Source organism: Staurois parvus, unplaced genomic scaffold, assembly GCF_062004578.1.
Source record: "Staurois parvus isolate SC_StPar_1 unplaced genomic scaffold, SC_StPar_1.0 ptg003638l, whole genome shotgun sequence".
Taxonomy (NCBI): Eukaryota; Metazoa; Chordata; class Amphibia; order Anura; family Ranidae; genus Staurois; species Staurois parvus.
In genome coordinates this window covers 31334-58153 of record NW_028321434.1, presented here as the reverse complement: position 1 = coordinate 58153, position 26820 = coordinate 31334, and the positions used below count along the sequence as shown (strand labels likewise).

At 44.0% G+C, this 26820-nt stretch overlaps 1 protein-coding gene across 1 annotated transcript in view; it reads left to right on the top strand.

Annotated features, from left to right (window-relative positions):
- LOC149427589 (vacuolar protein sorting-associated protein 35-like) overlaps window positions 1-26820 on the top strand; it is a gene marked incomplete at its 3' end in the record, with an annotated part of 79551 nt that overhangs the window by 32626 nt on the left and 20105 nt on the right. The window contains exons 4-10 of the mRNA XM_089667874.1: window positions 5048-5171; window positions 7243-7425; window positions 8056-8269; window positions 9972-10055; window positions 12841-12950; window positions 13069-13165; window positions 13938-14086. Coding sequence (XP_089524000.1) covers window positions 5048-5171; window positions 7243-7425; window positions 8056-8269; window positions 9972-10055; window positions 12841-12950; window positions 13069-13165; window positions 13938-14086 — 961 coding nt within the window. The remainder of the gene's footprint in view (window positions 1-5047; window positions 5172-7242; window positions 7426-8055; window positions 8270-9971; window positions 10056-12840; window positions 12951-13068; window positions 13166-13937; window positions 14087-26820) is intronic.

Below are 26820 nucleotides of genomic sequence, written 5' to 3'. Positions count from 1 at the left end.
AGTGCAGCTTTAACACTTATCCATAATGCATGCCTTCCGTCATTCAAAAATGTTTGGATCTATTGATGAAATGCTAAGAGGTGCAAGCATACCCGATACGAGCCGCAACACAGACCTGCTCTTGATCTTGATTTGGCTGAGCTGTGTCGTCCTCTGCAGTCAGCATTTGATGCAGATCGTTTTGAAGATCAGTCAATTGCAGGAGGCTGATGACGTCTTTGATTGTTTGAGATGTACCATAGACTGGCACACTGATTGCTGCCTGGGCAGTTTTGCACTCAGAGCAAGGTGATCATTTCTACTTTTGACTTACCGAGTACAAGAGAAAAATCAATCGGCTTCTTCCGCAGCAGTTATTAGCCGGCTAGTATGTTTTAATCCATCCGTTGTGCACCCAGAACATTGGAATAGAGTGTGGCGGGTTTGCTGCCAGTCGCTTTTTAAATTGAGTCTTTATCTAGAAAAAGGAGAGAATCTTGTACACCCAAACCAAAGTAACTCAGTATATGCAGCACAGGGTAGTGAAGAATGCAAAAACCTGCACATTGGAGAGATCAGACAACCTCCCAACAAACAAATGGCCCAAAACAGGAGGGCTAATTCTACACGCCAAGATTATGCAGCTTTCCTATACTGATACAGTATTTCGCCTCCTGATTTAACCCTGTAAATGCCACACCACCACGCTGTAATTGCGTATTTTGTATGCAGTTGCGGCGTTGCCACAAAAGCTTTTGTCTTTTAGTTATACTTTTATTTTGTGTCTTTTTATATCCGTTCGGTAGGGACTCTAAATTCTTAAAGTATTTGGGGTTCCAGTCTACTTGTCCCTCATGACAATCTACTTGTCCTGATAAAAACAAAAATAACAATCAATGCACTTTTTTTGCAGGATTAAAAAAATAATGTATTTAGTATTGTATGTATGTATGTATGTATGTGTGTGTGTGTATATATGTGTGTGTGTATGTATGTGTGTGTGGATAATGTGTGTTTGTGTATATATGTATGTGTGTGTGTATGTATGTGTGTATGTATGTATGTATGTGTGTGTGTATGTATGTATATATATTTACAGTGGGGATCGAAAGTTTGGGCACCCCAGCTAAAAATTTGTATTAATGTGCATAAAGAAGCCAAGGAAAGATGGAAAAATCTCCAAAAGGCATCAAATTACAGATTAGACATTCTTATAATATGTCAACAAAAGTTAGATTTTATTTCCATCATTTACACTTTCAAAATAACAAAAAACAAAAAAATGGCGTCTGCAAAAGTTTGGGCACCCTGCAGAGTTAATATCTTGTACTGCCCCCTTTGGCAAGTATCACAGCTTGTAAACACTTTTTGTAGCCAGCCAAGAGTCTTTCAATTCTTGTTTGAGGTATCTTTGCCCATTCTTCCTTACAAAAGTCTTCCAGTTCTTTGAGATTTCTGGGCTGTCTGTCACGCACTGCTCTTTTAAGGTCTATCCATAGATTTTCAATTATGTTGAGGTCAGGAGATTGTGAAGGCCATGGCAAAACCTTCAGTTTACGCCTCTTGATGTAATCCCCCGTGGATTTCGAGGTGTGTTTAGGATCATTATCCATTTGTAGAAGCCATCCTATCTTTAACTTCAGCTTTTTCACAGATGGCATCAAGTTACCATCCAAAATTTGCTGAAATTTTATTGAATCCATTTTTCCTTCTACTCGTGAGATGTTCCCTGTGCCACTGGCTGCAACACAACCCCAAAGCATGATTGATCCAACCCCATGCTTAACAGTTGGACAGAGGTTCTTTTCATTAAATTCTGTGCCCCTTCTTCTCCAAACGTACCTTTGCTCATTCCGGCCAAAAAGTTCAATTTTAACCTCATTGGTCCACAGAACTTGTTTCCAAAATGCATCAGGCTTGTCTATATGTTCATTTGCAAAGTTCAAACGATGATTTTTGTGGTGAGGACGTAGAAGAGGTTTTCTTCTGATGACTCTTCCATGAAGACCATATTTGTACAAGTATCTCTTTATAGTGGAATAGTGTACCACAACTTTAGTGTCTGCCAGATCTTTCTGGAGGGATCATGCAGTCAAACGTGGGTTTTGAATTGTTTTTCTCACAATCCTGCGAGCTGTTCTGTCTGATATTTTTCTTGGTCTTCCAGATCTTACTTTAACTTCTACTGTTCCTGATGACTGCCATTTCTTAATTACATTCTGAACAGAGGATATTGACATCTGAAAATGCTTTGCTATCTTCTTATAGCCTTCTCCAGCTTTGTGAGCGTCAACTATTTTCAGTTTCAGTTTTCTAGACAACTGCTTAGAAGAACCCATGGTGCTGATTGTTGGGGCAAGGTCAGATGAGTCTGGGCATTTAAAACCTTTGAGATTGACATCACCTGGTCTTCCCAGATGATGATTGAGAACAATCCATGACACTGGCAGGTCTCAGCTTGGCAAAGGGGGCAGTGCATGCTATAAATTCTGCAGGGTGCCCAAACTTTTGCAGACGCCATTTTTTTGTTTTCTGTTATTTTGAAAGTGTAAATGATGGAAATAAAATCTAACTTTTGTTGACATATTATAAGAATGTCTAATCTGTAATTTGATGCCTTTTGGAGATTTTTCCATCTTTCCTTGGCTTTTTTATGCACATTAATACAAATTTTTAGCTGGGGTGCCCAAACTTTCCTTCCCTACTGTATGTGTGTATGTGTGTATGTATATGTGTATATATATATATATATATATATATATAAAATTCGGAACAGCCTATATCCTACATTAAAAATTATTAAACCAGTAATTAAATATTTAAATAAGCTGCCGCTTTAAATAAAAAAATAAAATTGTAAACCGTGACTAAAAAAAGTAGTATACATACACAGCACTGTTGGTGTGTACTATTTTTTTTTTCACTATTTTATAGATTTTTTTTTTTTTTGTTATTTAAAGCAGCAGCTTAGTTTAAATATTTAATTACTGGTTTAATAATTTTTATTCTAACCGTCAATATTTTCACTCTTCAGCGCGGGGATATAGGCTGTTCTCATCCTATATATTTTTTTAATTTATATTTATAATATAACCGTAAAACACACTAAAGTTAATTTTAGGGGGCACAAAAACACAATCAATTGCCCATTTGTTTAGTACTATATTAAAGCCAAGGTTGCACCGAGTAGTTAGATACCCAACATTTCAAACCTTAACTTTGTGTACACCCGTGAAATGGCAACAAATTTCAGCACCGTATTTTTTCTATAGGTCGACTCTTTAATAACCCTATAGGTCAGGTCATCAAGGATGAGTCTAAAAGACCCTGGATGTCTCCTGTGCTCCTTGAATGTAATGCAATGCAGATTACAATGCATTACATTCTTTCCTGACCCTGCTGGCTGGGGAAACTGTCATCGGGGACACGGAGGTGATGTCATACATGTCGCTTCTGGGTCAGGAACAAGATGATGAGGAAAGCAGACCTTTGTCCGCTAAGCTCCCTCCCCTGTACCCGGCAGCACCCTCTATGACGGATTCCATGCTGAGCCCGGGATACATAGTGGGGGTGGGGCAAGAGCACTTTACTGAGGTGTGTGGAAGCTTTTGGATGGCTGCGCAGCTGCCCAAATGCTTCCACCTGATATGTAAACACTGCTGCTTTCCCACAGCAGGGCTCAATGTTGCAAAAAACGACCTGCCTGGCGCCCATAACTGTCTCACGCATTGGGCAATATAAATATTGCATCCCTGCCTGCCCCAAGTTCATCTTACAGGAAACCTTTTTGTGTCATGAGATGTGGTCTTCTATTGTCTTCTCTCTAGAATGCTCGTCATTTGGCTGTGATTTTGATTCAGCTGCTTTCATACTTACCAAGGTGCTGATTTAGACAGACAGCCAACTAGTATTTTTAGAAGGTCAGGCACAGCAGGAATTGTTTTGATCCAGCTGTGCCTTTGCAAACTTATGCAGGCCATAGACAGGTCACAAACCGTCCGTTTAAAAAAAACAAAAAATTGGTCGTTGACTAGGCCGACGTCACCACCAACGTTAAAAAAAAAAAAAATCGGCCGTTTTTTTTTTCCCCCCCGTCTACGGCCGCCATTTTATTACTTCTTTCCCTGCAGAGAGCTCCGCTATTGTATTTGACATGAAAAAGTATTACAGTTGCAACAATGTATCTATTTGTATCCATTTTGGATACAGACTGTTTTATTTTTATACAAATAGATACATTGTTGCAACCGCAATACGTTTTCATGTCAAATATAATAGTGGACTGAAATTCTTCTTTTCGTCTTCTTTTTCGTCTTCTTCTTGCAGGTCACGGCTTTTTATTGGTAAAAAGATCAGCCGATTTGCCCATCATTGCCAGGAAAATAGGCCGATCGACAAAGTCGTCCGATTTTTTTTTTTTCCAACTTCACCGATAAAAAAAAATGTGCCAAAATCCCGAAAAACGGCCGACCAAGTAACCCACTAACAGTGCGAAAATCGGCTGATTTATTATTATTATTATTATTTTTTTTTTTTTTTCAGCCGAAAAATCGGCCGATTTTCAACCCATCTATGGCCTGCATAAGGTCGATGATTGAAGAATTGGGGAATACATCTCATTGCAGTTTATAGGACTACAATTTAGCTGACCATTCAGAAAATACTGGCCATCAGAGGGATTTTTCCAGAAGTGCTTCCAAGTGTTGAAGATGGATTCCAAGGTGAATGCCTGTGCCGTTTAGCAAATGGTCTCTGTTATCTAAGGCGCTCCATTCACACTTGTGCGTCTTGTCATGTGACTTTGGACATCAAAGTTGCATGACAAGTCACAGCCCATTCTTTTCAATGATACGCATTCAAAACTTAGAAAAGATACCTGCAATACTTTGATGCGAATTTGATCCAGAGTGTGTAAAGTCGGATCAAAGTTGCATCACAATTGCGATTTCCAGTGCAACTTTGGAGTTGAGCAAGGGTAAATGGAGTCTAAGTCAATTTTTAAAAGCCAGAATTTTCATGCCTGACCACGTTTTTGTGTTTTTATTATCCTTAACATGGCCTACAACAGACATGGCGATTTCTGATGAGCTGCATTATCTGGAAGTTTATTTGACGGACGAATTTGCGAAAGGAAGGAAAGTAGCAGATCTCTACGAGCTGGTCCAGTATGCCGGGAACATCATCCCCAGGCTGTGAGTATGGCTGTTTGTGTTCTCCTCCTGATTTCTTGTTTAATCCCTTGCCTACAGGGCACGTATACCCCCTTCCTGCCCAGGTCAATTTTCAGCTTTCTGTGCTGTTGCACTTTGAATGACAATTGCGCGGTCATGCAACACTGTACCCATATGAAATTTTTATAGTGACAATTTTTGGTGGTATTTAATCACCTTGGGGTTTTTTATTTTTTGCTAAACAAACCAAAAACAAATGAAAAATTTGAAAAAAAAATGTTTTTTCTTAGTTTTTGTTATAAAATTTTGTGTATAAGTGATTTTTCTCCTTCACTGATGTGCGCTAATGAGGCTGCAGTGATGGGCACTGATAGGTGGCACTGAGGCATTGACAGGCATCACTGATGGGCACTGAAAGGCAGCACTCATGGCACTGATAGGTGGCACTGACTGGCAGTGTTAGGCAGCACTGATGGGCACTGATAGGTGGCACTGACTGGCGCTGATAGGTGGCATTGAAAGGCAGCTCAGATGGGCACTGATATGTGGCATTGATATGCACTGGTAGGCACTGATGGGCACTGGCAGGTGGCACTGATGAGCACTGACAGCTGGTATTGATGGACACTGACAGGTGCCACTGCTGGGGCTATACTGATCATCAGGACACACTGATCATCGGTTCCCTGATGATCAGTGTACATGTGCCCTCTGAGGAATGCTGATTACTGTCTCTCCTCTCCTCACAAGCTCTCAGCGTGACTGATCGTGAGGAGAGAAATGCTGATAATCGGCATTTCCCTATTTTACATGCGATCGGCTATGATTGGACACAGCTGATCACAAGACCGAGCCGACATCTTTGGCTTTTTCCGTTGATCGGTGATCCGCTGTATCCGAGGGACACAGCGCACCACCGATCGCCTCGCGGTTAGAGTGGGAGGATGTCATATGACGTCCTCCCAGAACGAGAGAACCACCTTGCGCCCGTCATTACCTTATGTGGCAGGTGGGAGACGGTTAAAGAAGAACTCCAGTAGGGTATTATTTGATCACCATGTATGATATCTTGTAACCAGGGTTGAATCTAATAGTGGTGCACTGAAGTGAAAATTCTGGTGCCGAAACCGAAAATTCAGGATGCACTTGGCCGAAAACCGATACTGAAATGGATGGTTTTTATTAATTAGTATTTTTGGAAAAAAATACACTTTAATAATTAAAAAAAAAAAAAACACAATATATACCCTAATTTTTTTTTGTAAAATATGAAAGATATTACGGCAAGTAAATAGATACCCAATATGTCATGCCTCCTTTGTCACCACACAGGTTAGCAGATCTCCATCAAATTATCTCTTTTCCTTTGGATCGAAGTGTCATTGCCCTAGTTCCTGCTGCAGAATGGTTCCAGGGGTTTTATTCATCCCATTAACACTTTCCAAGCCCATAGTGGGAATTTGACCCATTCTGAATCAGAAAAGCTCTGAATGTCTTCATTTCATTTGAGAAATTCTGCATGGAATTACCAGGGAAGCTTCTGTGGACATCAGAGATGCTTACTTTGCTATCTGTTTCCTACACTACCAGTTCATGGACTCTGCCCTTCAACATATTGGCTGCTCCTTGGGTCTTCACCAAGGTGCTGGCCCCTGTGCTAGCCCTGCTGTATTCTTTTTACGTCCCCATTTTGGGATAATTCTATTGACTCCTATTGAGGGAACAGCTGGAATTGTGAATTTGGCTGTTGATCAGGTGTTTCCAAACTTCCTAAACAAAGGGCCAGTGTACCGTCCTTCAGACTTTAGGGGGTCCATACTGTGGCCAGAGGGAGTTGAAAATATATGGGAATATCCCACCCCCTTGTATTCATAATCATTCTATTCTTTGTTTGGCTTTGCACATACTTTATTTGGGGTTTTCAGTCCTGTTGTAACATGGCCAGCTGTAGCCATTATGGTCACACATTTTTAATTTGAGAGTATTTTGTGAGAATGTCTTCCCACACCACCATTAGGTCAAAGTGTTGTAAAAATATTAAGATGTGGCTATTTTTATTTGAATTTCTTTTGACTTGTGCTTTGTCTCTCAGGTATTTGCTGATCACTGTCGGCGTTGTCTATGTGAAATCCTTTTCCCAGTCGAGGAAAGACATCCTGAAAGACATGGTGGAGATGTGCCGTGGAGTGCAGCATCCACTGAGGGGGCTCTTCCTTCGCAATTATCTCCTGCAGTGCACCCGCAACATCCTGCCAGATGAGGGAGAAGAGACCAAGTAAGGATCCAACTGCGTGTCTTCAGCGTGCTTTTCTGACATGGTTAGGTGAAAGATTTGCGGGCAAATTCACACTAGAACAAACAGCTGCCGGAGTGCTTTAGGGGGGGCAGGACGGGGGGCCAATCAGTGATCACATGATCGGGACCTCACAGAGAGGTCCCATACAGCGATCCCAGGGAGCAGGCTGAAAATGCGGGCACCATTTATGAACGGCAACCCGCTCCTGCACTGCTCCCATCCAGCTGTTTATATACATGGGCTGGACTGGAAGTGGTTAACTATGTATATACAATACCTGGCGATGCCTCTAAATAATGAAAATCATTGAATCAGATGCTGCTACTCCATTGATCTCCACTTCCAAGTCCCATGCTTGAGTGGCTGGCATGATGCATTGTGAATACAGGAAAATGCAAAGCTTTCTCTGACTGGACGAGGTGTAGGGGCGGGGCTGTGATGTAACACTCTCCACCTTGTCTAATTAGTTTCTTGGTAGTAGAACGAAGCCGGTGAGTGAAGTTGTTGGTGCAGGGATATTTTTGCATGCTTTTGTTTTTTTCTTTTTATTATATTAGTGACGATCTCCCGTGCTATAGGCTGGACAGTAACAGATTATAGTTTTTACAGTGAGGAAGTCACAGGAGACATCAGTGACTCAATGGATTTCGTGCTTTTGAATTTTGCCGAAATGAACAAGCTCTGGGTCCGCATGCAGCACCAGGGCCACAGCCGGGACAAAGAGAAGAGAGAGCGTGAACGGCAAGAACTACGGATCCTGGTGGGAACCAACTTAGTCCGGCTCAGTCAGCTGGAGGGAGTAAACGTTGAAAGATACAAGCAGGTATTTTTTTTTTTTTTTTTATTTGGCATTGCTCACTTGCAGCCTTTTTTAATAGTTTTTCCTTCTTGCTGAAACTTTGTAAATAAAGTTAATCAAATTACCTGTATGGGAAAAATTATTCGACTCGCCTTCAGTGATGCAGAGGCTGATGTCTTCATCCTCCCACAAAGCCCCAGGGAATGTAGAGTACTCTAAATCTCTTGAGAAGATGCCGCAGCACAGTGCTGTAAGCATCCTTCTGTGATATTTGGAGTGCTCCACATTCCCCAAATCTTGCTGGAAGGAGGATGACGGCAATCACATCTTGGCACTGCAGGCAGAAGAAAAGGCAAGTATAATATTTTTTTTCTTCCCCCTTCTTTACAGAAATTATACAAGGGGGGAGGGGACAAATGTAAAAAGCAGAGCCAAGTTTTTGGTGGATGGTCTGCTTTAAAGTGTATCTAAACCCAAGAACAACACAGCTTACCTGTTCTTAGATGTGGTTGGATTCATTTGTTTTCTTGTTTAACCACTTGTCCATCGACAGGTACGTCGCTGGGCGTTCATTGGGTATACCGGAGTGACGCCTGCCGCTGCAGGTGTCACGCTGGTGGTCGGCTCTCTTGTAATAGCGATTGAAGCGGCGTTCCAGCTGCTCAATTGCAAGAAGTGGGAGGGGACATAACCTGTAAAGGCTTTTAAAGCATCATCTTTGGGTAGTAAAATGTATGTTTTTTTGCCATTACACAGGCATTTGCAATTTTAAAACGTGACATGTTTGGTATCTATTTACTCAGTGTAACATCATCTTTTATATTTTACAAAAAAAAAATGGGTTATGTATTGTTTTTTTGCAATAAAATTAAAAAAAGTGTATTTTTTCCCCCATAAAATTGCATTTGAAAAAACACTTTGCAAATACTGTGTAAGGTAAAAAAAAAATTTAGAAACCCACCAGGGTCTCTGATTTAAAAAAAATATATAATGTTCGGGGGTTCTAAGTAAAAATAAAAAAAACAAATTGGTTGTTACATGTGAACAAAAAGTGCCAGATATGGCAATCCCCAGATATCCCCAAAAGGAGAAGTTCCACTATAAGGACTGCTCCCCATTAATGATTGGCACCTTTGGGGGGGATCGGGTACCCGAATTTGACAGGTATCCGCTCCCACTTCTGGTCCAATCGCTAGGCGATCGGAAACAGAAGGTGCCCTCCCTCCCTGTTGTCTTTTGGGACACATGACAGGTCCCAGAAGACTACAGGACCATTCATGAAGCGCAACGCTTCTTACACATGCGCAGTGGGTACCCGGCTGTGAAGCCACAAGCTATCACAGCTGGGTGCCCACACTGAAGATGCTGGGCCTCCAGGAATACAGGACGGCCGATGAAACGGGCTGCAGGGGACACACCGCGGGACCGAGGGACAGGTAAGTGGCTGTTTTCTAAAAGTCAGCAGCTACAGTTTTTGTAGCTGCTGACTTTTATTTTTTGACAGGGTGAGTGGAACTCCGCTTTAAGGCCTTTTTTTTTTTTTTTTTTTTAACTTTTTATTTTCACCTGGAGATCCTGCCTCTAACACACACTTCCTGTCCTATTTAGAAAGCAAATAAGCTGGATTTTTGGTGGCCTGTGGACTAGTCCCAGCATAGGGCAATTGTAGCTTCTTTAGATTCTTGAATTACTTTTTTTCTTTACTTGAGTTTTTTGTTTCTTCCAGATTGTTTTGCCTGGGATACTAGAACAAGTGGTGAACTGCAGAGATGCACTTGCCCAAGAATACCTCATGGAGTGTATCATACAGGTAAGCGAGTGTATTTTCTGACACATTCCCTTCAATGCTGCACAATGCTGTTAAAGTGTTACTAAACCCACAACAGAAAAATCAGTCTGTATATGCAGTAAAGCATGATTGTTATACTCACTGTGGAACGTAAGGGGTTAATCCTCTGCATTGTGTAAAAAGGCTGTTTGATCCTGTATTTTCTGCCCCTCCTCTTGTTGAAATGACCACCTGATACAGACTGAATCTGTAGTCACATGCTCAGTTTGGTGTGTATTACTAGAGAGGTTTTTTTTCTTTCTTGGGAGAGTACATGTGATCAGCACTCTCCAGACAGAGAGTCAAGGGTTTCACATCCTCCTAGAGCAGAAAGAAAACTCCTCCTACAAGCTTTAACCAGTGCTCTGCTGAAGTTACAAGACTGCTATATACTGCTGATGAAAAAAGGTATTTAGCAGTTTATATTTACTAAAATAATTGCATTTCCATGTTCTGTGTACTGTGGGAGACCAGCTGTAGTGAATGCGGGGTCTGGGGAGACCGGATATAGTAAAGGCAGGGTCCGGGGAGAGCGGATGTAGTGAATGCAGGGTCCGGGGAGAGCGGATGTAGTGAATGCAGGGTCCGGGGAGAGCGGATGTGGTGAATGCAGGGTCCAGGAAGAGCGGATGTAGTGAATGCCGGGTCCGCGGTGAAGCGGATGTGGTGAATGCAGGGTCCGGGAAGAGCGGATGTAGTGAATGCCGGGTCCGCGGTGAAGCGGATGTAGTGAATGCCGGGTCCGCGATGAAGCGGATGTAGTGAATGCCGGGTCCGCGGTGAAGCGGATGTAGTGAATGCCGGGTCCGCGGTGAAGCGGATGTAGTGAATGCCGGGTCCGCGGTGAAGCGGATGTAGTGAATGCCGGGTCCGCGGTGAAGCGGATGTAGTGAATGCCGGGTCCGCGGTGAAGCGGATGTAGTGAATGCCGGGTCCGCGGTGAAGCGGATGTAGTGAATGCCGGGTCCGCGGTGAAGCGGATGTAGTGAATGCCGGGTCCGCGGTGAAGCGGATGTAGTGAATGCCGGGTCCGCGGTGAAGCGGATGTATTTCTGTGCATCAAAGTAAAAAATGCCCAGTACCTATCCTACCCACCCCCATCCCTAAACACTTACTCCATTCACCACTGCAGCTTTGCCTCGGCTGCAGCACAGCTCCACCTCACTTCCTAGTCTCACAGGAGACACGGAGGGCAGCGGGAGCCATAGGCTGCTGCTGCTCTCAGTCAAACTCCTGTGAGGAGTGGGGCATGACTTAACAGCTCTGTGCACGTCTATGGATGCACACAGCCTGGCTTGGGAGCGCTCATGCATGATTTAGTTTCTCTTTAACTTCTTTTTTTGGGGTGAGGGAGAATCCTGGCATTTCGCTTTAAAACCCAAACTCCAGCCTTTTTATCCTTTCTTTTGGATAAAGTTGGGAAGGGGTGTAATGGGCTAGACATTCCATTTCATTTTGGTTGTCTGTTTCTTGTTTAAGAGATTTACCCTCTTGCCCTGTGTTTGAGTGCTAAGCCGGCAATACATCGTTTGAAAATAGGCCAGTTCAGTAGGGACCGGTCGAAGTTTGATCCCTGTATGGGCAGGGAGGTTGTCCAGAAGTCAATCTACTGAACAACTGTGATTTTCTTCACTTGATCCGTGCTGTAGGCTATAACCTGCAATGCTGATCGGTGCATTCTGATGATGGGGAAGTCTCTCTACTGTCAGAATACAATTGCTCAGCTGGGAGGATTCCCCCATCCACATAGAGCACATGTGTCAAACACAAGCCATATCCGGGCTTCCAGGCCATTTTATGTGGCCCTCACAATTCTCCTGTAGGTGCGGCACAACCCCCCATCTCGTGCAGCAGACAGAAGGACAGAACTACTCTGCCAGTTCCAGTGCTTCTCCTTCTCCGTGCAGGCACAGAGAGGCTCATCTCTAACACCCCCCCACCTACGGGGAGGGTGGTGAGAGAGAGAGCCAGAAGCTTTGATTCAGTCCTCCTGTGATGGTAGAGATGCAGTAATGACTAGGCCTCACTTGGCAGTGTCCTGGGAGTATTCCAGTCAGGCTTCATGAGGCACATAAATGCAACCACCTATAGCAAGGGCATTATTCAACTTTAGTCAGAGACACACAGTTTATTATCCACAGACACCCCTTATCTGTGTAGGCACACTTCTGGTAAAGGTGAACTGACACTTTAAATTTTATGTTGTTACTAAAACCAGTAATATTCATATGCAAAGGCAATTGTTTAATATAATAAAGAGTAGTTATTTTTATATAGTCTGACAGATACAACCCGCCCTTTGAGGGCAACCTTAATGCTGATACGGTTCATGATGAAAAGTCCATGGGAAGTAAAGTTTTTTTTTTTTTTTTTTTTTTTTTTTGTTCAACTGTCTCATCTATGGGCTACCCTAGACAAATTAGGAAGTGAGGGCAGAACCCCACCAACATGACAATACAATTTATTAGTGCATTGGACCCTTTTTCCTAAAATTTCTAAATACTGTGTTTTAAGGACCCAGCTATGAGAGCTGTACTTTAGAGAGCTGCCTACAAAATATCATCCCATACCCAATTTGGGACACCCTATTGGAGCCAGAAATCCTGCACTCCTATGACAATTATATTGTCTGTGTTCCCTACTGGGTGATTACTTCCTTTCTGAGCAGACTTTATAAAAAGCAGTAAAGGGAAATATCCGCAATGGGCACCCAGACCATACCATACCTTTCTTATTTTTATTTTGGGTGTTTTTATCTTTGTTTTAGGTCTTTCCTGATGAATTCCACCTCCAAACACTGAATCCTTTTCTCCGTGCATGTGCTGAACTTCACCAAAATGTGAATGTAAAAAACATCATCATCGCTTTAATTGACAGGTAATCCCACATTCTGAGGTTGCAGTTCTGCTATGGTATTTGGCTGTATTTTTTTCCTTTTCGCTTGCGTTGCTTTGAGCCATCTGTTGAGATCTGTTCTCTGTTTCCTCCTCCATAGATTAGCGCTGTTTGCGCACAGGGAAGATGGACCTGGCATCCCAGCAGATATAAAACTGTTCGACATTTTCTCGCAGCAAGTGGCCACAGTCATACAGGTGAGGAATAGAGAGCATTCTTTGTTTTTTTTTTTTTTTTGTTTGTTTTTTGAAAGTTCTCATCTATCCAGATCACATTATGGTCAGCAGTAGTTGGTCATATTCTCATATACTTGTTATATAATGGTACAGGCTTCTTGTAGATTACCAATGGACATCAGGATGACACCCCACCATTTATATCCATACAGACAGCACTGATGCCTTAAAGCGGAGTTTGCCTGTCCGTCCCCCCCCCCCCCCCCCCCGCGTCCAAAAGAAATAAATTAAGTCAGCAGCTACAAATACTGTAGCTGCTGACTTTTAATACTAGGACACTTACCTTTCCAGGGATCCAGCGGTGTCCTCACTCCAAGCCAATTCTTCAGTCGGCTGTGGGGTGAGGATACTATGGTTTTCAACAGTAGTGAGTGCTGTAATTTTTTAAAGAAACATACTGTAGCTTACCAGCTCCTGGATGTGCATTCGTTTTTCTTTTTTTCAGTCCTTTTTTTTTTTAACTTTTTTTTTTTTTACTTGGTAATCCTGCCAGTAACACACTTCCTATCCTAGGATGACAAGCTCTCTCGCTGTACTCTGGGGCAGCAGCATTGTCGCCTTGATACAGGAAATTTAACACTACAGAATTCCTCCTCTCACCAGTGTCAGCATTGCTAGTGTTGTTGAGCTTGAAGGCCCCAGGAAGTAGGAGATCCTGGGGACTCAGGTGCAGAAAAAGATTTATATCTAAAATATGAATGTTCATTCGTTTATTGTCTCCTTCCTCCCCTAGTCTCGGCAGGACATGCCCTCCGAAGATGTTGTGTCCTTGCAAGTATCTCTCATTAATCTGGCTATGAAGTGTTATCCTGACCGAGTAGATTATGTGGATAAAGTGTTGGAGACTACTGTGGAAATATTTAACAAGCTGAACCTTGAACAGTAAGTAGACATAAATTACAGGCCTTGTAGATGAAAGATTCAGAATTTCTCCAGCCACCGGAGTGATCCATGTAAGTGTAGCAGTTTTTATTTCAAAAGGTATTACATTTTCAGAAAGAACTGTGTAGCATTAAAGCAGAACTCCACCCTTATCTTTTTGTATTGCACAGTTGTGAAAGCTTCCCAGCTTGAATTGCTTGCTCTGATTTCACGGCAAACTGAACTTTTTACGCTGAGTCTTAGAAGCTGCATCAAGTCAGACAAAGCCCGCCTCACTTCCTGAAGGACATCCAGCATCATCTAAGCTTTCCTTCCCAGCCTGGTTGTTCCTGACCTACCATTTTCATTTCCACGTGCGCAGTCTTCCAGAGCAGTGTGCCCGAGCTGACAGGGAGGAGAGCTGTTCGTAAACAAAACAGTCCTCCTCCCCGTTAGAGATGCTCGGTAATCACCAGTTGCCTGCGTGTAATCACCAGCCGAGACCTGGTGATTGACAGCTGTGGCCGCGAATGGCTGCGCGGGTAGGGTGTGCTTATGGCTCGTGTGCACCCCCTACCCAGAGATGCAAAATCAGTGTATATATACGTGATTTTGCGCTCCCTTGCTGCCATGTAGCAGTATATCTGCTATAGGGCATCGGGAAAGCAGTTAAACTTCAGGTTTATTTTATGTGCTCACATCTAGGTTGCAAGAAACTCATCCAAAGATTAAGCAACCTATTTTAAAGCTTATGGAAAATATGTCTGGCTCCATCTTGAAGGGGGCAGGTGGTCGCTCATTGGGGTATTTTGAATTATCAGGTATAGAACAGTGTTAGAATCATGGGGCACAACAGAAGATTTTTGTGCCAAGGAAAAAAAAGTGAGGTCAGCAGTGGCACCCATGGTGAAAGAAAATACATGAACTCCTTGCCTACCGGGCACTTATACCCCCTTCCTTACCAGGCCATTTTTCAGCTTTCAGCGCTGTCGCACTTTGAATGACAATTGCACGGTCATACAACACTGTACCCATATGACATTTTTTATAATTTTTTTTTCACACAAATAGAGCTTTCTTTTGGTGGTATTTACTCGCTGCTGGGTGTTTTTTTTTATTTTTTGCGCTATAAACAATAAAAGAGCAAAACATTTGAAAAAAAAGAAGTTTTTCTTTGTTTCTTTTATAAATTTTTGCAAACAGGTAATTTTTCTCCTTCACTGATGTGCTTTGATGGGGCGGCACTGATAGGCGGCACTGCTGGGAGGCACTGATGGATAACACTGATGGGCACAGGTTTGTGGCACTGTTGGGCACTTGTGGGTGGCACTGATCATCAGTGCCGATCCCTCCTCTGACATCTGCCGAGGTTTTCGGCAGTATTTTCCTCACGCTGTGACAGCGTGAGGAAAGTGCAGCCGATTAACCGGCAATTGCATTTCCCGGTGATCAGTGTGTCATTGGACACGGCTGATCACGTGGTAAAAGGCCTTTTACCATATCACGTGATCAGCTGTCTCCGTAGGACACAGCGATCACGGAGATCGCCGGGGGCGCGCAGGAGAGCGCGTTCTGGGAGGACGTCATATGACGTCCACCCAGAACTGGCCGGCCGCAGTGAAGCTGTCATTTGGCTATCTGCGGTCGGCAAGTGGTTAAGGGTATTTGTCATGCAGCAATAAAAATAACATCAGTCTATTACATGGCACTTGTAGTAGGTGTGCAAAACATATTTCAATATCTCCAAGCAGTCAGAATGTCATAGTTTCTAGTATGGAGTTCATAACATTAGCTAGCAGTTCTCTGTGAGGCAGGTGAGCGTCACAGCTTTAAGCAATTGATGTGCTTTGTACACCTATCCTGATGAAGTGGCAGTTACTGTGCCATGAAATGTGTTGATGTTTTATACTGTTGAATAACAAATGTCTACCTTTTGATGAAATCACTTCAAAGAATCATCTTTCACTGTGTGTGCCTCTGCTGACCTCCATTTTCTTCTTAGGGGAAAAAAAAACCTTTCACTCCGTTGTAGATGAAAGGCTGCTGAAGGATTTGATTGCAGAAAGATAATGTTTGTAGCTGGCATCGTCTGCCCTGTTCAGCCTGGAAGTAAATGAAACATGTGGCCAATACTTGAGTCTTCAGCTCAGGTCCTTTTTATTGTTTTCAACTTTTATTTAAAAGGAATCTGGCCTGTTCGTTTTGCATAATGTGTTAGTTTGATTGTGCTAAATGTAGTGTGTTCTATGTTACCTTTGTTTAACCTCTTGGCGCCGGCTGAACGCAAATGTACGGCCTCCCGGCGTCTGGGCCTAGACGCCGAGCGGCCGCACATTTGCGTTCTATTAAAAAAAAAACACGTGCTGAGAGCGCATGCTCCCAGCACATACGTTCGGTACTCACGGAAAGGTCCCGATCTCCTCTTTTGATCTGGACCTTTCCCAATCATGTGACAGCAAATCACGGCGGTCACATGACCCTAAAACCCTGCTCCGGCTTCTGGAACCCTTAAAGGGCCGGGAGGTGCCGGCGCCAAGTGGTTAAATAAAGCAAAAGGGAACCTGCCCCTTTAAGAACAAATATTTTTAGCTGTGTACATAGCATCTGCTTATATATCAGTAAAGTGTTACTAAGCCCAGGACCCTGCATTCACTATATCTGGTCCCCCCTACAGTACAGAGAACATGATAATGCAATTATTGAAATTAAAAACTGCTAAATACCTTTTCTCATTAGCAGTCATGTGACTTCTATCAGTGTCCAGCCGAGCACATGTTAAAGCTTGTAGGCGGAGTTCTCATTTTGCTCTAGGTGGATGCAGAGCCCCTGACCTGGACAGTGCTGATTGTCCCTTTGCTGATCACATACGTTCTCCCAAGAAAAATACACACCAAACTGAGCATGTGCAGAGTGACGCCACACGATATGTCTAATCGGGAGATAAGAGGGGGACACTGGAAGAAGGGGAGGATCAGAGAAGTTGGGATCAAACACAGTTTTACACAGTGCAGAGTATTAACCCCTTAGGTTCCACAGTGATTATAGCAAGTATGCGTTACTGCATATGCAGACTGATTTTACTGTTGTGGGTTTAGTAACACTTTAAAAAATGCCCGATCTATTTTTCTTTTCTTTTTTTTTTTGGGGAGACATTTTTTTCACTTCCTGTTCTAAAGACCCACCAGGAAGTGAAAGGAAATCTCCAAAGTGAGGAAATAATCCCTTCTAGAACAATTGCCACAATAGATTTTATCCTTTTTTTCTGTTCCAGCAACAACTGTAAAATTTTGGATTTCCTGTCATTTTCTGTCATGGTGACAATGATTATCAGGAAAAATTAGAGCAGGTGAATCTCCCCAGCGGGGATACAAACAGCAATAATAACTTTTTGAGGGTTCAGACTTTTCCCTTCTGTATCACTAGAGAAAAACAAATCTTTGGCTAGAGTTCAACTTAATCACATGTATACCAGACAATATTTCAACTTAATGGATACAAACTGTCAGTGCTCGGCAAGTGAAAGATTACCAAGAACTAGTAAAGTACTTCCATCTAGAGTCCATTTGAGTGTTCCCCTAATAGATAGTAATATTCATAAATTTGCAGTTCTCTTCAGATTGGGAAATCCTTACACAAAAAATCCTAAAGGACAGATAGAAAACACACTGGCATTGTGTGACCTCTTCAATAAAGCTTTATGAACTGGATCACCGATTGTGAAGCCAGGTCTTCTCACCCAAAATCGGTACATGACCTCAACCCTACTGAACGCTCTTAGGATAAACTGAAACACTGCGAGCCAGGTCTTCTCACCTAACATCAGTAGGTGACCTCAGTCCTACTTAAACACTTTTGGAATGAACTGGAACTCCAATTCTGAGCTAGGTCTTCTCACCTGATATCAGTACCTAGACCTCAGTCCTGAACACCTTTGGGATGAACTGGAACACCAATTGTGAGCCAGGTCCTTTCACCTGACATCAGTACGTGACTTCAGTCCTACTAAAGTCCTTTTGGGATGAACTGGAACACAAACTGTGAGCCAGGTCTTCACACCTAACGTCAGTACCTAGACCTCATCTCTACTTTGGGCTGAGCTGGAACACCAATTGCAAGCCAGGTCTTCCTCAGCACTATTGAGCACCTTTGGGATGAACTGGAACACCAATTGCGAGCAAGGTCTTCACACCTAACGTCAGTACCTAGACCTCAGCCCTACTTTGGACTGAGCTGGAACACCAGTTGCAAGCCAGGTCTTCCTCAGCCCTACTGAGCACCTTTGGGATGAAATGGAACACCAATTGCGAGCCAGGTCTTCCTCCGCCCTACTGAGCACCTTTGGGATGAACTGGAACACCAATTGCAAGCCAGGTCTTCACACCTAACGTCAGTACCTAGACCTCGGCCCTACTTTGGACTGAGCTGGAACACCAGTTGCAAGCCAGGTCTTCCTCGGCCCTACTGAGCACCTTTTGGAAAGAATTGGAACACAAATTGCAAGCCGGGTCTTCACACCTAACGTCAGTACCTAGATCTCAGCCCTTCTGAACACCTTTGGGATGTACCGGAGAACTGATTGCAAGCCATGTCTTCCTTGGCACTAATGACTACCTTTTGAGAGGTCAGCAGAGCCACACACAGTGGAAGATGAATATCGATGGTGTTCCAGTTCATCCCAAAGATAATCAGTTGGGCTGATGTCTAGTTACTGACATTAGATGTGAAGGTCTAGCTCATAATTGGTGTTCCAGTTCATCCCAAAAGTGATAAGTAGGGCTGAGGTCTAGGTACTGATGTTTGGTGTATGAAGACTTGAATCACAAATCGTGAGCGAGGTCTTCTTATCTATCATCATTACCTAGACCTCAGGCCTACTGAACACCTTTTGGGATGAACTTGAACACTGATTACGAGCCAGGTCTTCCTGAGTCCTGCTGAACACCTTTGGGATTAACTGGAACACAGATTGTGATCCAGGTCTTCTCACCTAACATCAGTACCTATACCTTTGCTCTAATGACCCCTTGCGATGAACTGGAAAACCCATAGCAAGCCATGTCGTCTTCTTGAACTTTAGTACCGGACCTCACAAGTGGGCACACGTTCCCACAGACACACTTCAAAAACTTATAAAAAGCTTTCCTACAGGACTGGAGGCTTTAATTGCCACAAATGGGGGCCAATTCCATATTAATGGCCATGCTTTTGGAATGGAATCTCAAAGAAGCTCATAGAGGTGCGATTATGGTCAGGTCCACCAGCTTACTGCCCTGCTGCTCTGTTTGGCTGCTGGAGATGAAGAGGAAACTCTGATCTCCAAGGCATGAACTGGCAAGTCAGCAGGGTTGCGATCTCTTCTCTCCACCATGTGACAGTGCTGAATCCTGAGCTGCCAGTTCCTGCACACCAGTGCTGTCCTGTTGGAGGGAAGGAAGTCTTCTCCCATACATTCAAGTAGGTGGTATGTTTCTTTGCTCCTGACTGCTGACTAGAACTGCAGAGGGAGAGGAAAGGAAGGGCACAGTTTGTACTACTGATGTAGAGTCTTTAGAAGGGTTAACCCCCCCCCTCCCCTTTTTTCCCTTTTTTTTTTTTTTTTGATCCTTTTAATAATGAATCTTTTTCTGATCTCTGACTACATTAGTGTTAAGAGCAGAACCTTTCTTTTTATAGATCTAACTTTTATCTCTGTCATCTTTCTTTGCATTAGTCAGACAAGTACATGTCTATTCTCCATAATGCCACACAAAAAAAAAAAAAAAAGCCATGTCGTACAAAGAGTACCTATACTGTACTGTGTAATGATTTGTAATTGTATTCTATTCTATTCTATGTATCTCGTTATTTATTAGTCACCTATATGGTGCACATAGGTGCACCCTAGATATATTATTTTGGGGGTTTCATTATACTGTGTTTCCCCGAAAATAAGACCTACCCCAAAAAGTAGACATAGTGCTATTTTTGGGAATTGCTGAAGTAGAAGACCTACCCTCAAAATAAGACCTAGTTGTGACCAGCTGTTCCACCACCTCCGGCACTGGCCCTGTGCACACCAATATCTACTGTCTCCTATAAACACAGAAGTGCGGCTTTTGTGTTTCCAAGTGACAATCCCTCTTGTAAGTAACAGCACCATCTGCTCCCACAGAACCCCCCTAGCTCTGTACTCTCTGTGGGACAGGGAAGGAACAGATATCTGCGGGTGCAGGGTGCAGTGTGTTTAGGGGTGGGGTGGGGAATCTCATCCTGCAGCCTAATGCATGGAAGCCAATGCCCCAGGAGTGATCACCGGCCAATGGGGAAGAGGCGGAGTGGTGAGTGCGCTTGGTGCACTGTGTGGGAAGATAGGACCCAAAGCTCACTTCTGCATCCCCTGCAACTCACCCCTGCCCCCTGTCTGTGGCTCATCTCTGCACCCTGTCTGTGGCTCATCTCTGCCCCCTGTCTGTGGCTCATCTCTGCACCCTGTCTGTGGCTCATCTCTGCACCCTGTTTGAAACTCACCTGTCAATTCACCTCTGCAACAACTGTCATCTGTCATCAGCCGGCCCTCTCTATAGTAACCCTCATCCACAACTGCCTGAAGCTCATCTCTGCACCCCCTGTCCACAACTGTACATTAAAAAAAAATAAGACCTACCCCGAAAATAAAACTTGGTCTTTTATTTTTTTTTTTGGCTCAAAAAAACAAAAAACAAAAAAAAAAACACTATGTCTTACTTTAGGGAAACACGGATACATGATTTTCATGTTGATTCTATTCTAGATGTATTTTGGTATTTATATGTTCTTTTTGTGAAGTTTTCTTTGTAGCGCAGTACCATATTATTATATCTAACTATTGTCCATTGTGGTATGTGGTGTTATCAGCTGTGTTTAGAGTTTGACATTCTGAGTGCAGGAGGACGATACAGTTATAATCTGTACTGTTTTTGCCTATTGGTAAAGGCTAGCCAGATTCAAGGCCATTTTTACCTTTTTGTGCTTTTTTGGCCTAGAACAAATATATTATGTGCACATTTCTCTCTTAATTCTGGTCTAATGATTTGAGATGATAATGGAACAAGTTGCTCTGGAAACCGTTTTCTAACAGGCTGTTGTACCTTGTTACTGGGTGAGCAAATCATCCCGGCGATCTTTGCGCAAGATCACCAGATGTGTTTCTTTTTCTAGAACTGAAGTCAGCCTTCCCTCTGCTATGTCTCTGCTAGAGTTTAAAATAGAATTTAGATCTTTTTATAAAATCTCATCGCATTGTCTGAGTCATTGCAAAAGGTCGGGAACGTTGTTAAAGTGGAAGGCAAGTCAAAACCTAACTAAGGACGGCACAGTGGCTAAATGGTTAGCACTTCTGCCTGGCAGTACTCGGGTCGCTGGTTCGAATCCCAACCATGGCACCACCTGCCTGGAGTTTGCATGTTCTCCCTGTGCCTGCGTGGGTTTCCTCCGGGTAGCCCAGCTTCCACACTCCAAAGACATGCTGGTAGGTTAATTGGCTCCTGTCTAAATTGTCCCTAGTATGTGTATGTATGAATGTAAGTTAGGGACCTTAGATTGTACACCCCTTGAGGGTTAGGGACTGATGTGAATGTACAATATGTATGTAAAGTGCTGCATAAATTGACGGCGCTATATAAGTACCTGAAATAAATAAATAAGTTTAAAGTAGAATTTTACTCACATTGGCTCCAGCGATGTGGCGTCCCCCAGCTCACCGCCTGGCTGCTGACATCTTTGTGCAGCCAGATTCTGGGTCTCAATCGCCAGCCACTGTCATTGTCTGGCGGGGTAATATCATATCCGCTCTTTCGCATGAGTTCAGTCAGATTGCCGAACTTGTACAGTGAGCTGCACGTGTGTGGAAAGGCAGGTAAGTATCTTTAATTTATCATTTATTATAGGTACTTATATAGCGCCATCAATTTGCGCAGCGCTTCACATCTATATTGTACATTCACATCAGTCCCTAACCCTCAAGGGGCGTACAATCTAAGGTCCCTAACTCACATTCATACATACTAGGAGCAATTTAGGAAGAAGTCAATTAAACTACCAGCATGTGTTTGAAATGTGGGGGGAAACCGGAGAACCCAGAGGAAACCCAAGCAGGCAGGTAGTGACGTGGCTTTGACTCCCAATCAGCAACCCTAGTGCTGCCAGGTGGAAGTGCTAACCACTTAGCCACTGTGCTGCTTTTTGATGCAGAAAAGACAAACCATGTGTCTTCTGCATGCAAAATTCCTGCCTGTTTGTCCATCTTTAATTCTGGGCTTAAGTTCCACTTTAAATCTACTTCCACCTCCATTTTAAAACCTGTTCTGTCTACCCTGTAAAAGGAAAGGTACTTACCTATTTTGAAGTCGCTTGCCTTCCCCTTTTAGGCCCTGGGTAGGCTGTGATACATTCTGTTCAGAGCTGAGGTGTCTCTCCCTGTTTCCACATGACAGTGCTGAACCAATCACTAAGCCCCAGCACTGTCCCATGCTTCTTAACCCCTCGCCCTCCAGAGGATTTACCCTCCTTCCTGACCAGGCCATTTTTTGCGTTACTTTAACTGACAATTGCGCGGTCATGCAGCGCTGCACCCAAATAAAATTTGTGGCCTCTTTTTCCCACAAATTGAGCTTTCTTTCGGTGGTATTTGATGGCCTGTGTGTGTGTTGTTGTTGTTTTTTTTTTTTTTTAATTTTTCGTGCTATAAACAAAAAGACCGAAAAAAACTATATTTTTGACTTTTTGTTATTACACATGTCCAGTAAAAAAAATTTCAAAAATTAAATTTCATCATAAATTTAAGACAAACTGTATTCTGCTCCATGTCTCTGCTAAATTAGTAAATTTAATTAATTGGTTTACGTGAAAGTTATGTTTACAAATGGCGGTATACATACTGGGACTTTTTTTTTTTTTCAATTTTTACTAATGGCGGCAATCAGCAACTTATAGCGGGACTGCGGCAGGCAATCTGACACTAGGGGGACTGACTTGGTGTCACTGACATCCCCAGTGATACCAATACAGTGATCAGTGCTAATAAAAAGCACTGACACTGTATTAATGGCACTGGGTAGGAAGGGGTTAACATCTGGGGCCATCAAAGGGTTAACTGTGTGCTGTTTTACTTGGGGCTGTGTCTGTGTACTTCACTGTAAGCACAGCTGTGCACAGCCATTCAAAGCACTGTGCACGAGAACTGTTTACTGAAAGTTCTACCCCCCCCCCCCCTTTGGAGATCCTTGGCAATCACCGGCCGGCACCTGGTGATTGACAGGTGCGGCCTCGAATGGCGGCGCGGTTAGGAAGCACACACGCGCCCCCTACCCGGAAATGCAAACTCATGTGTATATATACGTGATTTTGCGCAGCTGTGCTGCCCCGTAGCAATATTTCTGCTAGAAGGTGGACAGGGAGCGGTTAATACTGTGATGTACTGAGTATTTTCTTTGCTTTCCCCGGCCAACTGGATCGATGGGAGTGAAAGAATGGTAAGTGTGCAACTGCGAATGAAGCAATAAAGAAAATGTGATTCTTTGCCCAAAAACACATTTGCGTTAAAGCTTAAGGCCCTTATCACACGGGCCGGATCCGGTTTTGCTCAGCAGGGGATCTGCCCCCTAATTCCCTGCTGAACGGAGCTGCCGGATGACGGGTCCATCTCTGCTCCGCTTACGTAGAACGGATACAGCCCGCTCTCCTTTATAGGCAGTCGGATGTAAACGGACCAGCTGTCCGTTTACATCCAACTGCTCATAGAGGAAAATGGAGGGTCTGGTTGGGTCCGCCTGTCAGTTTTTCAGGTGACCTGTGTGAAAAGAGGCTGAAAGCAGGACTTCACTCCCACTACACTTTTTTGTTTTGGGGGGGGGAGGGTACCCACTCCTGTAAATTTTGCCTAGATGAGGATGATGCCCTTTAGGAATTTATTCATGAAGAATTGCATAGTTACTGCTCCGGGCCACTGTGCCCCTTCCAGCAGACCCTGTCTTTGCTCCAGGTCCTGCACTACTTACTTGGACTGTACATCTAATTTCAAGGCTCCTATCTGCTGAGTGCCTTCCTGTTCTGTTCGCTGTTTGCCTGTCCAACTTCATTATCAGGAGGCTGGCCTGTGCCTGCTAGATGGCAAAGTGTTATGATCCGCCAGGTGGTGCCTCTGGCAGCCCACTGGACAGACCTACCCAAAGCGTGGAATCTAAGTCCCGGTCTGTGCTTTCACCAGGGCCCCTGATGGTGGGGATGGACTTGTAACCGACCAGGGCCAGGTCACGACCTCCGAGCAGGCCTACCAGTGGCAGAGGCAACCTCCGGGGATGTATAGGTACCGGGAGAGCCAGATGTGAGGAGGACTGCGGGACCTAGCAGGATGGGTCACGGGCAGCGGTCCCGTGGGGTAAGCGAGGTACAGAATCGGCAGGCAGAGAGTAGTCAGGTCACACGCAGGGTCAGCAGGATAAGTCAGTCCGTAGATAGGTCAAACAAGCCAAGGATCAGGAGTGGAGAAGGCAGAGTAGTCAGGGCAATCCGAGTCAAATGCAGGAGAAGGCAGCGTAGTCAGGACAATCCGGGTCAAAGCACAGGAGAAGGCAGCGTAGTCGGGGTCAATCAGGGTCAAAATGCAGGTACAGGAACTCAGGATCACAGATGGACCTTGCGGCGATTAGTGACAGTGCAGGGCATCTTTAAATATTGCGCCCTGCACTGTCATTGGCCGTCCAGGACGCGCCCCCGGGCTGTCATTGGCCGTCCAAGGCTCCTACTGCGCATGCTCGGCGTCCTGTCATCTGCGGCCCGCCGGGACCTGGTGCTTGTGTCCCGGCGTGAGCTGTCGCCAGTGCACTTGCGCCGGACGAGGAGACGCCGCGTTCCCTGACACAAAGCCATTTTGCCTAGAACCCATAATGGGTTCCTCATGGTTGCTGCATCCTCCAGGCCATGGAGCCTCTAAAGTTCTCCCTGGGTATGGGTAGCTGTTCACTCACGGAGAATGTACTTCTAGGAGCAAATTTCTCTTTAAAAAGCGCCATGCACATTCCAGGATAAATATATGATGGCTTTGAGAGCCCTTATGCACAATTTTCTTCTGCTCTTAGTCATTTGCACGTGTAGAGATTTTTATTCCGCTAGGCAGCAGGGACACTTTATCCCGCTGAGTGGTGTTGATGAGGATTTTCTTGAACCCAGATTTATTTTTCTGGCTTGCACTTGGAAGCGTTTGAAATACTGGACATATTTTGGCCTGTGGACCTTAGATTTGATTTTTTTGTGTTTTTACTAAAGGGAGTTATTGCAAGTTTTTTGCTTAGGACTTGTTATTATACCAGCACTGTGGTAAGGTTTACTGTACCTGCACATTCCATGTAAACCAGAGGTATCATTCAGTGTCATGGCCAGTGATACAGTTCAGAAATCTGCTGTTACATGGGGTGCACTGGGATGGGACACAGTCATACTCCTGATCAGCAACAGTTTAGGTGTGCTTACTTAGTGATGGATGTCAGGGCAGCATATCCTTTAACTGAAACCACACTTGGGGAAACCACAGCTTTCCAGCATTAAAGAGTATGTAAACCCAGCATTTCATATTCCTGATATGCGCCTGCTGTACCATGTACTTGTATGAAAAAGTATCCTGTTCTCTTTGTATTGCTTCCTTTGTGTCAGGGCTCCAGGGTATGACCAGAGATATGTGAACTGACGCAGGGAAACGCAGGCTTCAGATATGTTATAAACAATATAATTTATTAATACTAACAATACATAAACGCAGTGCAATACTAAAACATAACACAGTGCAAACGAACCAAACCACCCACAGATAACCATACATACAATCCAAGCGTCGTCAGGCAGGCCGGGTCAATAACAATCGGGCAGGTAGGAACAGGAGGAGCAGGCAGAGAGTAGTTAGGTCACCAGCCGGGTACAGCAACTAACGGGCAGGTAGGTACAGGGGGTCAGGCAGAGAATGGTCGGGGTCACAAGCCAGGGATCAAACAGGAGAAGTCAGCAGAGGTCCGGATCAGGCAGGGTCGGCAACGAATCAGTCAGACAGGAACAGGAATGCAGGTAACAAGATATAGGGGCCCATAGAAAAACACACACCAAGGCACAGACTGCAGGTCTGGCCATCCCTTAAATACACCTGTGATCAGCCTCAGGTGTTTTGGCTGACTGCAGGGTTGAGTCTCTGATTGCTGAGAGCACCCGCTGGCCAGCCCTGGTACTGCAGCCCACAAGGCAGGTGAGTCCCACCATTACTGGCAAGTCCATTCCTGACACTTTGTGTGAAATCCCTGGTGTTCCTGCCAGTCCCTCTGCTTTCCTATTAAAACTGACCACACTAGACATGAGAGCACCGCATGATCAGTTCTCTAGCAGTGCTGGGAACTCAACCTGCTCTCCTCCAATCACTTGTCCTGACACTCCTGGTGAGCACTCTTGTAGTCCATTGATTCTTTCTGCTATTCAGTAACTTCTTTCCCATACAAGGTATAGGCAGACCGCTTATGGAGTGTCTGCAGAATCTAGGCATTGCACCTGTAATCTACTGAACGTGGGTGCAATGTCTTATAAAAAAAATATATATTTTTCGTAAAAGATTAACTTCTCCTTTAAAAATGTACAATGTGAATGCTAAAGAGATTGATGAAGGTTTGCATCATACGGAATAGAGAGAAGGTATTAGACCTGGACCACTGAAGAGGTGAGTAGGATAGATCTTCTCCTGCTTCATTTGAATTGTTTTACCACGA